Genomic DNA, 13005 nt, shown 5'->3' with positions numbered 1-13005 from the left:
TTTTTCTTGTCCCAAGGCTTCTTACCATTGCCGTTCCTAGTGGGCCTTTCTTTATCTCCCCCACTATTACCGTTTTGATTAAATCTGGGCTTAGAAGAATTGCCATTGTATTTCTTCCCACCAAATTCAGCAAGCGGTTCTGCTACGGACATAGCCTTGGTGAGTTCTTGAACTCATCGGCGTTGCAACTCCTGCTTCGCCCACGATTTTAATCCGTCCATGAAGAAAAAGAATGCCTCTTTCTCCCCCATATCTGAGATTTAAAGCATAAGTTCGCTAAACTCCTGCACATACTCCCTCACAGTGCCTTGTTACGCAAGCCGACACAACTTTGCCCGAGCCTCATCCTCGGCGTACTCTGGGTAAAACTATGTTTTGAACTCACATCGAAACTCCTCCCAAGTTTCGATTTCAATCCCACCACGTCTCACATCAATAGACCTATGACGCCACTATAACAAAGCAACGTCAGATAAATACATCGCAGCAGTAGTTACCTTAGTGACATCCTTTATGATACCTTTGGCACGGAAGTATTGCTCAATTCCCCACAGAAAGTTGTCTACATATCTTGCGGACCTTGTTCCCTTGAACTCCTTGGGCTTGGGAACATCAATATTGGGCTTGGGTCGACAACAGCTAACCCACCATTGCCCAAAGCAGCCTTGTAGATTGTGAGTTCACCATTGAGCTCCGCAATCTCCCCTTTCAAGGCCGCCACCATAGTCTCAATGGCATCATCTCTACCCGTCAACTGTTTCACATTGTCCAACACATACACTTTGAGCTGCTCCTGCATGGACTGCAATCCATCATGGAGCCTATCATCGATATCATCAATCCTCTCCTTGATATCCCCCACGAAATTCTCGAGAGTGACGACACGATCCTCTAAAGCTGACAATATGTCCCTCGAGCGGCTAGCTTTCCTACCCTCTCACGGGTCTCTATTCCCTCAACTTCTTTCGACATCTTTCAACGGTGGCTCCTAACCTTAGCTCGGATACCAACTGTCACGGACTTAGAGTTTTTCCACGCGATCCGTGCGGCCTTAGGCAGTTTCTTTGCTTAAAAACGCCTAAGCCAGCCTAACTCACAATGATAAAGGATTCAACAATAAAAACACCTAAGTCGGCCTAATCTTGCAAAGATAAAGGATTCAACAAAATTCTCTCAAGGCACCCACGAAGAACAGCAGAAGAACGAAGTAAGAACGAACTACAGAAAGATGAACAAAAGCCACAGAAAAGAAAGAACACTTGAGAGAAAAGTTTGAGTGAATACTCTCAAAATTCTTATTTACAACTGAATGAATTACAATGAGCAAAGAGGTCTCTATTTATAGTTGAGTCTCCCTAAAATCAATGGTATAAATCAAAGTACATCAATGGCTACAATTAAAAGCTGTATACAATTAGAACTCTAAGATTACACAATTAAAAGTTGTATACAATTAGAACTCTAAGATTACATAATCATATCTTCTTGGATCACTTTCCATATTTACCAGGCTCTTGAGATGGGCTTTTAATCTCTCTAGGCAACGGGCCAGTTTGGTTGGGTCAAATGACCTCCCTCAAATACGATGGATCGCACAAGTTTGTCATGGTTGCGTGCTTCCATGCGCAACCCATGACACTACAGCTTGGATGGAAGAAGCAAATTTGGTGTCATGGCATGGGCATGTGTGAGCCCCAGCCACTACTGTTAATTTGTGCAACAACTTTGGCCGCCTTAACTCCTAAAAGCAACCATATTTTCTCCCTTTTAGCTCAAGCACTTAATCTAGGTTAATTAAACTTTATAGTGATATTTTAGTAGAGGGTTTGGATTTTTTATTGAATTTTTATTATTTTTGCATTTTTCTCCTTCATGGATTGCTAAGCAATTAATTTTTAGAAATATGCTGAAAAAAATTATTTAAAAAAGTAGGTCATTTTTTTTAAAATTTATTGATTTACGTTGTTTTTGGATAGAGAAAGGAAAATACATTCTACAGGGCGCGCTTTCAATCACGACAACTGAAAACGCGTCCTACAAGAAAAGTTTTTACTGAAAATTATCAATTCATCTATTTTGGTCAAATGACTAAAAGTTAGTGTTTTTGTCCTTAAGTCTCATAATAGTTCTTTTGATTAGATGGTTAGATAATAGTAATTTCATCTTGAGCCATAAGTTCAATTCCTCTTATAAGCATTTTAATATGTATTTTTTATTTCATGTTGTTTCAAGTTTTTTAATTAATTTTATAAATTAATAAATATATTATTTTCAATTTTTTTATTTTTAATCAATAACTCTTTTATTTATAAAATCAAAAATTATTGTAAGTGTCATTATTTTTAGTAAATATAATTTTATATGTGTAATATTTATTTTTAAATCCATATCATGAGTGTAGTAAATTGATGATTATATATTTTTGTATGAGTATTTGAAATATCTCACATATAAAAATATTTGAAATATCATACCCACAATGTAGATGAAAAACAGTGATATCTCAAATAATTAATTGATTTTATAATATTAGATATCTGAAATTATTAATTGATTTTATAATATTAGATATCTGAAATTATTAATTGATTTTATAATATTAGAACTCATCATACCCCAAAATATAGGTGGATAAAATAAATATTTGACATGTAAAGAATTAGTTGATTTTTTTAAAAATAATTACATATTTATTATTTGGTTTTATAAATAAAAGAGTTATTAATTAAAAACTTGAAAATAATGTATTTATTAATTAAAATATTAATTAAAAAAGCTTGAAACAACATTAAATAAAAATACATATCAAAATGTTTATAAGAGGAATCAAACTTAAGACTCAAGGAAGAAATCATGATTATCTAGCCATCTAGCCAAAAAAGCTTATGTGTTAAAAATATTAATTAAAAATATAAAAAGCTTAAAACATGAAATAAAAAATACAAATGTGAGTAGGAGAGAAAGCGAACTTGAGACTTAAAGATTAAAACACTAACATTTAACCACCTAACAAAAAGAGCTAATTGTCAATTTTTAGTGAAAGCACATCTCGTAGGACATGCTTTCAGCTGACATGGTTGAAAGTGTGCCTTGTAAGACGCGTTTTCACTGACACAACAGTGAAAACTCGCCTGTAGGACGCGTTTTTCTTTTTCTATCCAAAAATAGCGTAGATCGGTAATTTTCAAAAAAAAAAAAAACAACCTACTTTCTCAAATAAGTTTTTTTAGCATATTTCTAAAAATTAGTCATTGCTAAAACCTTTTTGCTGATAAAAGGAACATCGAAATTTGATTTTAAAAGTTTGTGAAATCTAATTTCTCTTCATCTTTTCTTTTTCTTTAATATTTGTATTTCTTCTAGTTTAATTATAAATATTTAGGTTTATTGAATATATAGCTCATATTTGATAACTTAGAATATTTGTCTTATCAATTAGAATAGTTTAACCAATACTTGTTTAATTGATTCTAATGCTTGTGACAAACAACATAATTGGATATAAAATATGTAAGCAATTTATGTTGTGTGGATATGCAATCTAATTTAAATAAATCCCGCTAGTTTGTGTTTGTTGGTTAGAATTAGGTCTTTCTTGTTCTTAATGCTATTGACAAGCTAAATCATAGGCACGAAGTTATAGGATTGTCTATTAGTAAGGAAAACAATTTCAATGAGCTTCCTTTTTATTATTGACAATGTAAGAACAAATTGGTTACTAGGTGCGACACCAACAATTATAATTAATTCACTAAAGAATACTGAAATCATCTTTGCATTGATGATTAAACTAGTGAATCAAACGAAGATTTTATCTTTGGCTAGAGCTTCATCTCATTGATTTTCTAACACCCCCCATCATTTTTACTTTGCTTATCAATTATAATAATTAAATCTATAATTGTTTAATTCATTCTAATACTTGTGACAAACTGCGTAATTATTTATGTCATAACTTATGATTATATGGAGTGAATGTGTGATCTAACTTAAATAAGCTCCATTGAGGTGAGTTTATTAGTTAGAATTAGGTCTCTATCATTCTTAATGCTGTCAGTAAGCTAAATATTGAACGTTGAGTTATGAGGTTATTTATTAATTAGGGAATTAATTTCAAACGAGTTGTCTTTTGGTTACCGAATAGGTAAGGAAATATTGGTTTCTCGACGTTGAGTCAACAACTATAATTAATTTATTGAAGGCATTGATGATATCATTGCATCGATGATCAAATCTATGAATTAAACAAGGATTTACCTTCAGCTAATGTTTTTCTTCATTGATTTCCCAAAACTTCTATTTACTGCTTTTTTTCACTGAGTTTTTTTTCCCTAAAAATTCCCTCTTATAACTTGTTTTTGTTTAAGAAATAAAGTTTATCAGTCTCTGTGGATACAACCCTACTTGCAGCTATCTACTAATTTTATATTTGCATAATAACTTATTTGGCCCTCTAACTTTACAAAAAAAAATCGTTGTAGCCCTTCATTTAATTTTCGTCATTTTTAGCTTTTAAACTTACGTTGTTTGTTAAATTACCCCCAAAATAGATGAAAAAGTCAATGTCAGATAACTTTTTTGACATGGTATATATGTGAATTGCCATGTCAGCAATTAATTAATTAATTAATTAAAATTTAAAAAATATTTTTAAAAATTACTAAATTTATTAAAGTATAAAAAAATATTTTTTTAGATTTTCAAAAATTAATTAACTGCTAACATGGCATACATGTGGACTGGCATGGATGCCACATCAGCAAAGTTAACAGATGTTAACTTTTTCATTCATTTTGAAGTGATTTAACAAACAATGTAAGGTGAAGGACTAAAAGAGGCGGAAAATTAAATAAAAGGCTAAAATGACATTTTATGTAAAGTTGAAGAGCCAAATAAATCATTATATCTTTTATAATTTTAAATAGATTTTACTTTTGTTGGTGTCTAGAGACCAAACTTTTTCCTTTTTTCTCCTTTACCATGTTTCTGTTAATGATTTTTTTATGTTATAAATTTTTGAAAGTTCTATGCTTTAATTTTTTTAATGTTGATATATTAACTTTTTATCAATGATATTCCTATTTATCTTATTATTATCTAAAATAAACTTAAAATTACTTTAATTCGAAATATTTCTTATATTTTAACAAAATTATTAATGTGGTATTTGTATTTTTAATTTGTTTATTTTGATATTTGTAATTTTTTCTCCATCTATTTACGGTGTTAATTCTTAACAAAAAGTTGACATGTGGGTCAATCATAGGATGCCGTGTGGCACTGTGTCTGAAAAAAATTCAACTAGTCAAAAGCAAAGGTCTTAAAAACAATTATACCATTATTAGAAAATTTAATGTGTTTTTAATTATTTTTTCTCTCAATCAGTAACAAATTAACAGCTTTCGAATCCATCATTCTTTTTTTTTCTTTCAAAGTTTCAAATTCCTGATTCTTTCTTTTGTTTTTCAATAATCTCCATCTTAAACAATATCAATATTGCCCCCCCAAAAGTTCTGCAGTAAACCCAACCCCAAATGCTACATCAATGTCATTCGTTTGAGCAGCGATTTCCCTAGTATAAACCCAGGCCCCAAAGATGTAGCATTGAAAGAGTTGAGATATTTGGTAAGATAAAAAAAAGAGAGTAAATTACACCAACAGTCACTCAATTTTGTGGTAGTTGACAAAACAGTCACCTTAGTTTTATTTCAATCACTCAACTTTGGAAAAGTGATAAAATAGTCATTTTTGCCATTTTCCATCACAAACGTCACAGCAAAGTGACATGGCAGATGACGGCATGCTTGGTGTCAAAAAATCTCCAGTTGGTCGGTTACCACCAATTTAACAACCTTATCAATACCAATTTAGGGTTTAAGAAGAGAAAAATAAGAAGAAAAAGAAAAAGAAGAAGAAGAAGAAGAAGAAGGAGAAGGAGAAGGAGAAGAGAAAAAATGGAGATGCCTCTAGTTTTCAAATCAATCCCATACTGCATCTCTGCAAGTGATTCCTCCAAGCTTCAAAGTAACGATCTAAGGCCAAAGCTTTAACCCAATTGCTTTATATTCTTCTACAGTTACTCAAGCATTGTTGTTACAGCTTCAAACCAAAATGTTGTTGCTTTGGGGGTCACAGTAACAAAAGGGAAAGGCAATTTACTCAAGCTTCTCCTCACTTCATCATGGTAGGTAATGTTCAAATTAATCTTCAACTTTTGAAGAAATGACCCATTTTTTGCAAGATTTTCTTATCCGAGTCTTTTCCAAATTTATTTAACTCCCTTGCTAGTTCAATCGATGGGTCAATTTTTTTATTTTTCATTGATTCGGGTCTGAAAAAAATTTTATCTGTCTCTATTTTTGGGTGTTTTAGTGAAGATGAGATTTATCTGTTTGGTGGTTACATTACATCTTGGAAAGACATGGTGTTTTAATGGTGGAAGGTTACAGAGGAAGAGAGCCAAGAAGAAGAAGAAGAAGAGGAGCAAAAACATGGTGTTTGAATGTCAAAGAATCAGACCCCGCCAAATTAGGCAAAAAAGACTTTTTTTAAGGTTCTTTTTCAATTTCTTCTTAAATTGGATGGGTTTCCACCATGGACATCCAACGTGACAAGTTAATTGGCTACATCAACAGTTAACTTGCCACATCAGCGATTCGCTAAGACACTAATGGAAACTATTAATCAACGACTGTTTTGTCACTTTTTTATAACGTTAGTGACTGTTTTGTTATTTTTCAAAAGTTGAATAGCTGAAATGAAACATGTTTCACTGTTTTGTTAGCTACCCAAAGTTGAATGACTGTTTTGTCATTTTTTACTTAAAAAAAAAATAGATCTCAAGGATGTAGCAATGATAAAATCCAGATTCGGGCCCCAAGAATAGCAGGAATGGTCACTTTCTTTTGAGGAATAACACAAATACTGTACTGCAGAATGTGAAAGGAACAAAAGAAAGTAAGATAAAATTTTTATTGAGAAAAAAGCTTTGCTTTTACTTGGAAAAAGAAAACATATCTCAAACCCTGTAAATCAAACCCCAAAAAAAACCTTATCATCGTCAAATTAACATATGCAAACCTAAAGTAAACCCGGCCTCCAAGATTGTCATTCCCATCTCCATCTCTAACCAGTATAGGGAAGCATGAAAGAAGAAAAGTAAGACTGTGGCGTACTAATGATGCAAAGAAAAATGTATGAAATTTGGAGAACTGAGAATGGTCTTTGCAAAGGGAAATCGAAGAAATTAGACTTATTCATAAGTCAGGCTATTTGTCTAGGCCCAAAGGCTTGCTTGAAATTTAGTAAGGCTTGGATAAAAATATTAGGCTCGAAAAATGAGCTTAAGTAAAAAAATTAGACCCGTTTAAAATACGGGTTAGGTTTGGGCTTGAATATTCAAGGCCCGAGCCTAATATGGCCCAACTCGTTTTTAAATTTATAATACTTTATATTATATAATTTATAACACAATTAAAAAATAAACTTATATTAAATATATAATACTACTCTAATGTTAATATGACTATATAAAAAATTTCAATAAATAACAAAATATTAAAACAAAATAATATATATTTTTTAAATAATATGAGTGAGCCTAAAATGGACTTAGGTTAGTTTTTTGCAAATATGGGCGAGTTTGGGTAAAATTTTAGACTCATATTTTAGGTCGGGTCAAGTTTGAACAAGTATAAAATATGTTAATATCATGCTTAAATCCAACCCGACCCATAAACACCTCTAATAAAATCAAAATTCGTAAATGGACTCATAAATGTGATTGAATGCTTCTTGATCGAAGAAGACGCCGGTTAATATTGGCTTCGAAGATGAGAAAAGTCGACTAAGGCTTCTTTGTTTTGTTCCAGAGAAGAACATTGAAGAGACGAGTGGAACTAATTGTCTTTTAGTCGTAAGTAAATTTATTTTTTAATTTGGGTAATAATAAATATTAGATAAAATTAGTTTTAAGCTCTTATGGGTCGGCCTGAAGGCCCATCCAAAAAATATGAGATTTTGGGTAAAAATTAGGCTCGAAAAATGAGTTTAGGCAAAAAAAAATTTTATTTAGAAAATAGGTCATGCCTCAAGTAAGCTTTTTTTAACCCGGGCTCGGATCGGTCTGAATTTGTAAAAAAAGAAAAAAATTCTACTGTTTTGACGTCATTTCACTATTATATTATTATGATTTTGTTGTTATTGTTTGAATATTGTATATTTCTTGTTTTATTGTTAATTTTGCTAATACTTTTGAGGCATTTGCTTGTTAAGTTGTACCTATCTTAGTGTTATTTAAGTATAAATTTATTTTAAATTTATTTTAAATTTGTTGGAAATTTTAGTGTATTTAATGTATTATATTTTTAATTTTATTTTTATATAAAAAAAATTTTAATACAAGTGGACCGACCTCGAGTTTTAGCTTTTTATTTGGATCAGGGTCGGGTCTATCAAACAGGTCTGAAATTTTGTTATAGCTCGGCCTATGACCACCTAGAGAATCATGACATATTCAATGATGTGGCAAAAATTGCCATATGTGATTCATTTATTGGTATGATGCTATGTTATTAATAGTGTGAAGGGAAAGTACCATCTTAATAAACGAAATTAAAGTACAAGTATGAAAATAAATAAATTGTAAGTAGGACATTGATAATTTTAACAAAGTATAGGGATAAATTTTCCCATTATCCCTATTCCTAATAATGAAAGTAAAATGCATTACCAACTGGAACATTACCGTCGGTTTTATCCGTACGATGAATACAGACTTTCTCATTTTGGTTCTAAACTTCCAATATTGAAAATAGAAGAAAACAAATGTAGGCACATCAGAAATAAATATAATTTTACTTTTCATCTCTATTGGTTGAAGTTGTGAAAATATTAAAAAAACATTTAAATTATGTTATTACTGTTTATACTCTGTCTTATACTTTTTGAATTTTAAAATTTTAGTCCTACATTATTCGTAACTTGTTATTTAGTCTCTATTCTTTAATTGGATCATTTTAAGTCGTTATACTTTTCAATTTTAAAATTTCAGTCTTAATGCAAATTATAATCGTTAATCCATTAAATGAATTTTTAATAAGAAATATGTAAAAATAACAAGCTGACATGGTATTACACATATGATAATATGCTTGGCACATTAGATGTAGGAAACAACACAACTTAACTTAATGAATTAAACTATTATCATCGGACGAGGATTGAGTTTTAAATTGTGAGAAGTAAAAGAGGAAATTAAAGTATGAGGGTTTCGTAAAACATAAGCCTATGCGATTGATAATTATAATAAATCAATTAATTTGAAGGGTTTGTGAATGGTAACTGATGATTAAATGAAAAGATGAGTAATAATGGGGGTTTGAATCTATTATTAAAAATTACTATAAAAAATTTTAAGTTTTAGTAAAAAGTATATGAATTTCATTTTGAGGAAGGCATAAAATTTTATCTGATACTGTAAAACATATAAAGTTATAAACACAAATTAAGAAAAGAAAATATGAAAAATCAAAATTGTTTAAGGGCCAAGACCTCGACTTCCAATGCCTTCCGCCTCTGTTCCCATTATCCAAAAGAGACATATGGATGCTGGAATAGCAGATATTGAACTCCACAACTGTCTACTTTCATCAGCTCTTACTTTCCAATTCAAATGAAATATATGAATAAACTGGAATGTTACTTAGCTCTGCTACCATATTTAATTCAATATCAAGGTCCGCGGTATCTCCGAAAACACAAACAACCTTGAGTTTGATCATGCGGAATCATGCCTCCGCCTTTTGATGTGTCAATCGCCTCCAACATCGACACCACTTCGTCCATCTCCGGCCGTTTGTCGGGGTTTGCATCCCAGCATCTTTTCATTACATTTGCAAGAGAACTCGGACAGCAACGAGGTATCTCCGGCCTCAGATTCTGCAGTTTAAAGTTTATGTTATTGCTATCAACATAGAATCAACTTAGGCTATAATGTTTGCAAGGGAGATGGATTCATTTACCTGACGGACGACAGCCGATGTCACTTCCGAGAAGCTAAGATCAGGATACGGCATGTCACAGCAGTATATCTCCCATAAGCAGATACCGAAGCTATACACATCACACTTCCTATTGTAGGGATTGCCGTTAAGGACCTGTCCCGAATTTAGGCTATTTCAATTCATCAAGTGGGGGAGTGACTGACTGCGAAACTCTAAAGAAAAGCATATATTTAAGTTGTATACCTCTGGTGCCATATAACCAAGTGTTCCAGTCTCTCCGGTCATGTCATTAGGGTTCGAAGCCTCGAGTCGAGCAACCCCGAAATCAGCAATCTTTACGGTACGCGTCTTGTCCAGAAGCATGTTTTCTGTCTTGACATCTCTATGGACAATCTTTTGGGAGTGAAGATAGCTCAACCCTCGTGCAAGATCTACAGCCAATTGAATGACTACCTTAAAAGCCAACTTCCTTCTCCGATTCTTTATCAAGTAGGATTTCAGTGCACCCCCAGGACAATATTCCACAATAACACAACAAATTGGCATGCCAATTTGACCATTTTCCATCTGTATGTTCAGGTCCGATGAGCCCATTGTCGCCCCTATAAACTGCATGGGTTAAAGACAAATAAAATAATAAATTTAATGATCAATAACATCCATATTAGGATAAGACTGTGGAAAAGATTAAAGAAACTGGGAAAAAAAGAGAGAGGTAAAGATAGGAGATAATAAATGTTACCTTTGTTACATTAGGATGATTAAGCTTATGCCACACCGCAACCTCTTGAGTAAAAGCTGCTCGAAGTGAAGCTATTTCGGCCTCGGATCTGTGGCCCTCTTCTCCCCAGTCAAGAAGTTTAACTAAGCATAATGGAAGTTCGCAATGTTAACGAGGATCTTTAAATTTTCTGGCTTTTTTTTATCTCCAAAAAGTATTATGATTAAAAGTGCACATCAATAATAGATTAGCACACATTTGGTTGATTAATATATAGAAGGGAAAAACTCATTCAAGTAATAGGTGTATGCAGTGGAATAGTTGTTCTTAGAACTAGGTTCTTTTCCCTTTTACTTGCATTTTCTCAGCAACCAAACAAACGGAACAGCTGTGATAAGATTATCCAAACAGAAACTGAAAAACCAGGAAACATTTGATCCCAAAAATCAACTCCACCACTGCAAACCTTAGGCAACCTCTTTGATATAAATAACGGTACTATTAATATTGAGAAACTGTAATTTTTGGTCAATGATGGAAGACGAACATTTCTGTTGCTCGGACTTCCATTTTGGTTCCAGTACTATGTTGGTCGGTAACATATTCAGACATGAATCTGAGGTATGAGCTTCGACAAAACTTGGAAAAGTTTAACACGCAACACCCGAGTCCGAGCAACCTATGAGAACACTAGCCCTATGAAGCATCGGGGTAAACCTCCTCGTACCGCTGTCCTACACGGACATGCAGATACGTACCGGACACTGTCAAGACACGTGTCAAAAAAGAATAATGTTAAAAATTTGTGAGACCCATTATTTTATTCGGAAAATATTCTTGTTTTATAATAATATAACAAAATAAAATAGATTATAATTTTTAAAAGAATAAGAAAAAGTAAATTATTAGTGTGTGAAACTCACAGTATCATTTTGATGAACCTTCCCAACCAAAGAGGCCTAAAGTGATAATAGCAACACATCTATGAGGCCTACAAAGTTGATTTTGGAGGAAACCAAAAGTATAGCAGAAAAAGAAAGGGGGTGAAATGTAGAGTTTGATGGTTTCAATTCAAACAACAAATGGATACAGAAAAGCAAATCTTGAGCATATAAAAAATAAAAATAAAAAAGTATAAAGAGAGAGATGGGAAATGGTGAAAATACCAGCAACATCTTGGCCATCATACATCCCACGATGAACGGTTCCAAAAGTGCCACGAGCTATAACACTTTTGATGATAAGCTTAGAAGGATCAATCTCCCACTCTTGTCTTCTCCCAGTGTTGCTAGGCCTCAGCTGTCCGCCGCCTTCCTCTCCTTTATCTTCCCTGTTGTTCTTGTTCTTCTCCATCGTCCATGCTCTACTAAGATGCCTCTGAAGTTGCTCATCCAAGCTCTTCAGATCTATCTGATCTGCTCTTACATACCCTCCTCCCCCGCTCTCACTTTTCTCCTTCATCTTCACACTCCTCCAAAACAGAGAAAGGAACAGTCTTTTAAAACTATTAGCTTTTTTCAACTATTCCTGATTCTGGGTATCTCTCCAAAATCTACACTAAAAACTACAACTCAATCATAATCTTAAATAATATTTTATATATATATGAAAAGAAATAAATGAAAGAGAGTTGTGTTTTCTTTTGGGGGGTTATTGTTTATTGGTTTCTTTCAAACTCGCAAACAGCCATGTGGGCACATGGATTACTGCCTGAAGACGACGTGGGTTGTCGTGACACACTTACGGTGGTTTCTTTGTTTCTGTTTCGGCTGCTTCTTCTTCTTCCTCCTGCTTTGTATTTTTTATGCATTTATGGGATTCACGGTCGTAGCTTTGTTTTAAATGGGGGTTTATCTCTGGTTGTATATGCAAGTCCAACCCAACTGTCCCTTTCAAACAGCCTACTTTCTACTCTGCCAAATTTCTCTTCTCATCAATGATGTCATTGGACTATCCTCTACCTCTCTTCCTAATCTAATACAATACAGTATTTTTCTTATATATATATATATAGGGTGGGATGAGTTTACACTTTTTAAATTCGTGTTAAATAAATGTGGGACAAAAATTTTAATTAGTGTTTCATATAAATTAATACTTAATACAATATTTATATTTAAGCATTTTACGTTCTTAATGTCATTTTAATCAGATTATTAATTCAAATTAAGTAAACATTTTTTAAAATTATAATACTTAAATATTTTAATACTTAAATTTAAATATTTTATTTATATTTAAACACTTTATCGAGTCATGTCACCGCTAAATTACCAACTT

The 13005-nt window shown here is 32.5% G+C and overlaps 1 protein-coding gene across 2 annotated transcripts; it reads right to left on the bottom strand.

The window, feature by feature from the left end:
- Nucleotides 1-9505: 9505 nt before the first annotated feature.
- On the bottom strand, nt 9506-12624 carry LOC105780502 (serine/threonine-protein kinase STY13). 2 transcript variants are annotated; one of them, XM_012604882.2, is made up of 6 exons: nt 12470-12624; nt 11892-12186; nt 10747-10868; nt 10248-10613; nt 10023-10157; nt 9506-9939 (listed from the first exon to the last, which is right to left on the bottom strand). In XM_012604882.2, exons 1-6 carry the CDS (start codon nt 12533-12535, stop codon nt 9733-9735), a joined length of 1191 nt encoding a protein of 396 aa, XP_012460336.1. In that variant the 5' UTR covers nt 12536-12624; the 3' UTR covers nt 9506-9732. The 2 variants fall into 2 exon arrangements, with proteins under 2 accessions (XP_012460336.1, XP_012460338.1); XM_012604884.2 differs by having other exon boundaries at nt 11892-12196; nt 12470-12591.
- Nucleotides 12625-13005: the final 381 nt, after the last annotated feature.

Source organism: Gossypium raimondii, chromosome 4, assembly GCF_025698545.1.
Source record: "Gossypium raimondii isolate GPD5lz chromosome 4, ASM2569854v1, whole genome shotgun sequence".
NCBI classification, from domain to species: Eukaryota; Viridiplantae; Streptophyta; class Magnoliopsida; order Malvales; family Malvaceae; genus Gossypium; species Gossypium raimondii.
Note: the sequence above shows the minus strand (reverse complement) of the source record. Positions and strands in the feature narration are given on the sequence as shown.

Bases quoted from the DNA above. Each gene is read 5' to 3' on its own strand.
- LOC105780502 (XM_012604882.2), bottom strand. From the start codon at position 12,535: ATGCATAAAAAATACAAAGCAGGAGGAAGAAGAAGAAGCAGCCGAAAC. The intron at 10,869-11,891 runs GTATTTTCACCA...CATTATGCTTAG, and splicing joins TGATGGCCAAGATGTTGCTG to TTAAACTTCTTGACTGGGGA. The intron at 10,158-10,247 runs GTATACAACTTA...AATTCGGGACAG, and splicing joins TTGGTTATATGGCACCAGAG to GTCCTTAACGGCAATCCCTA.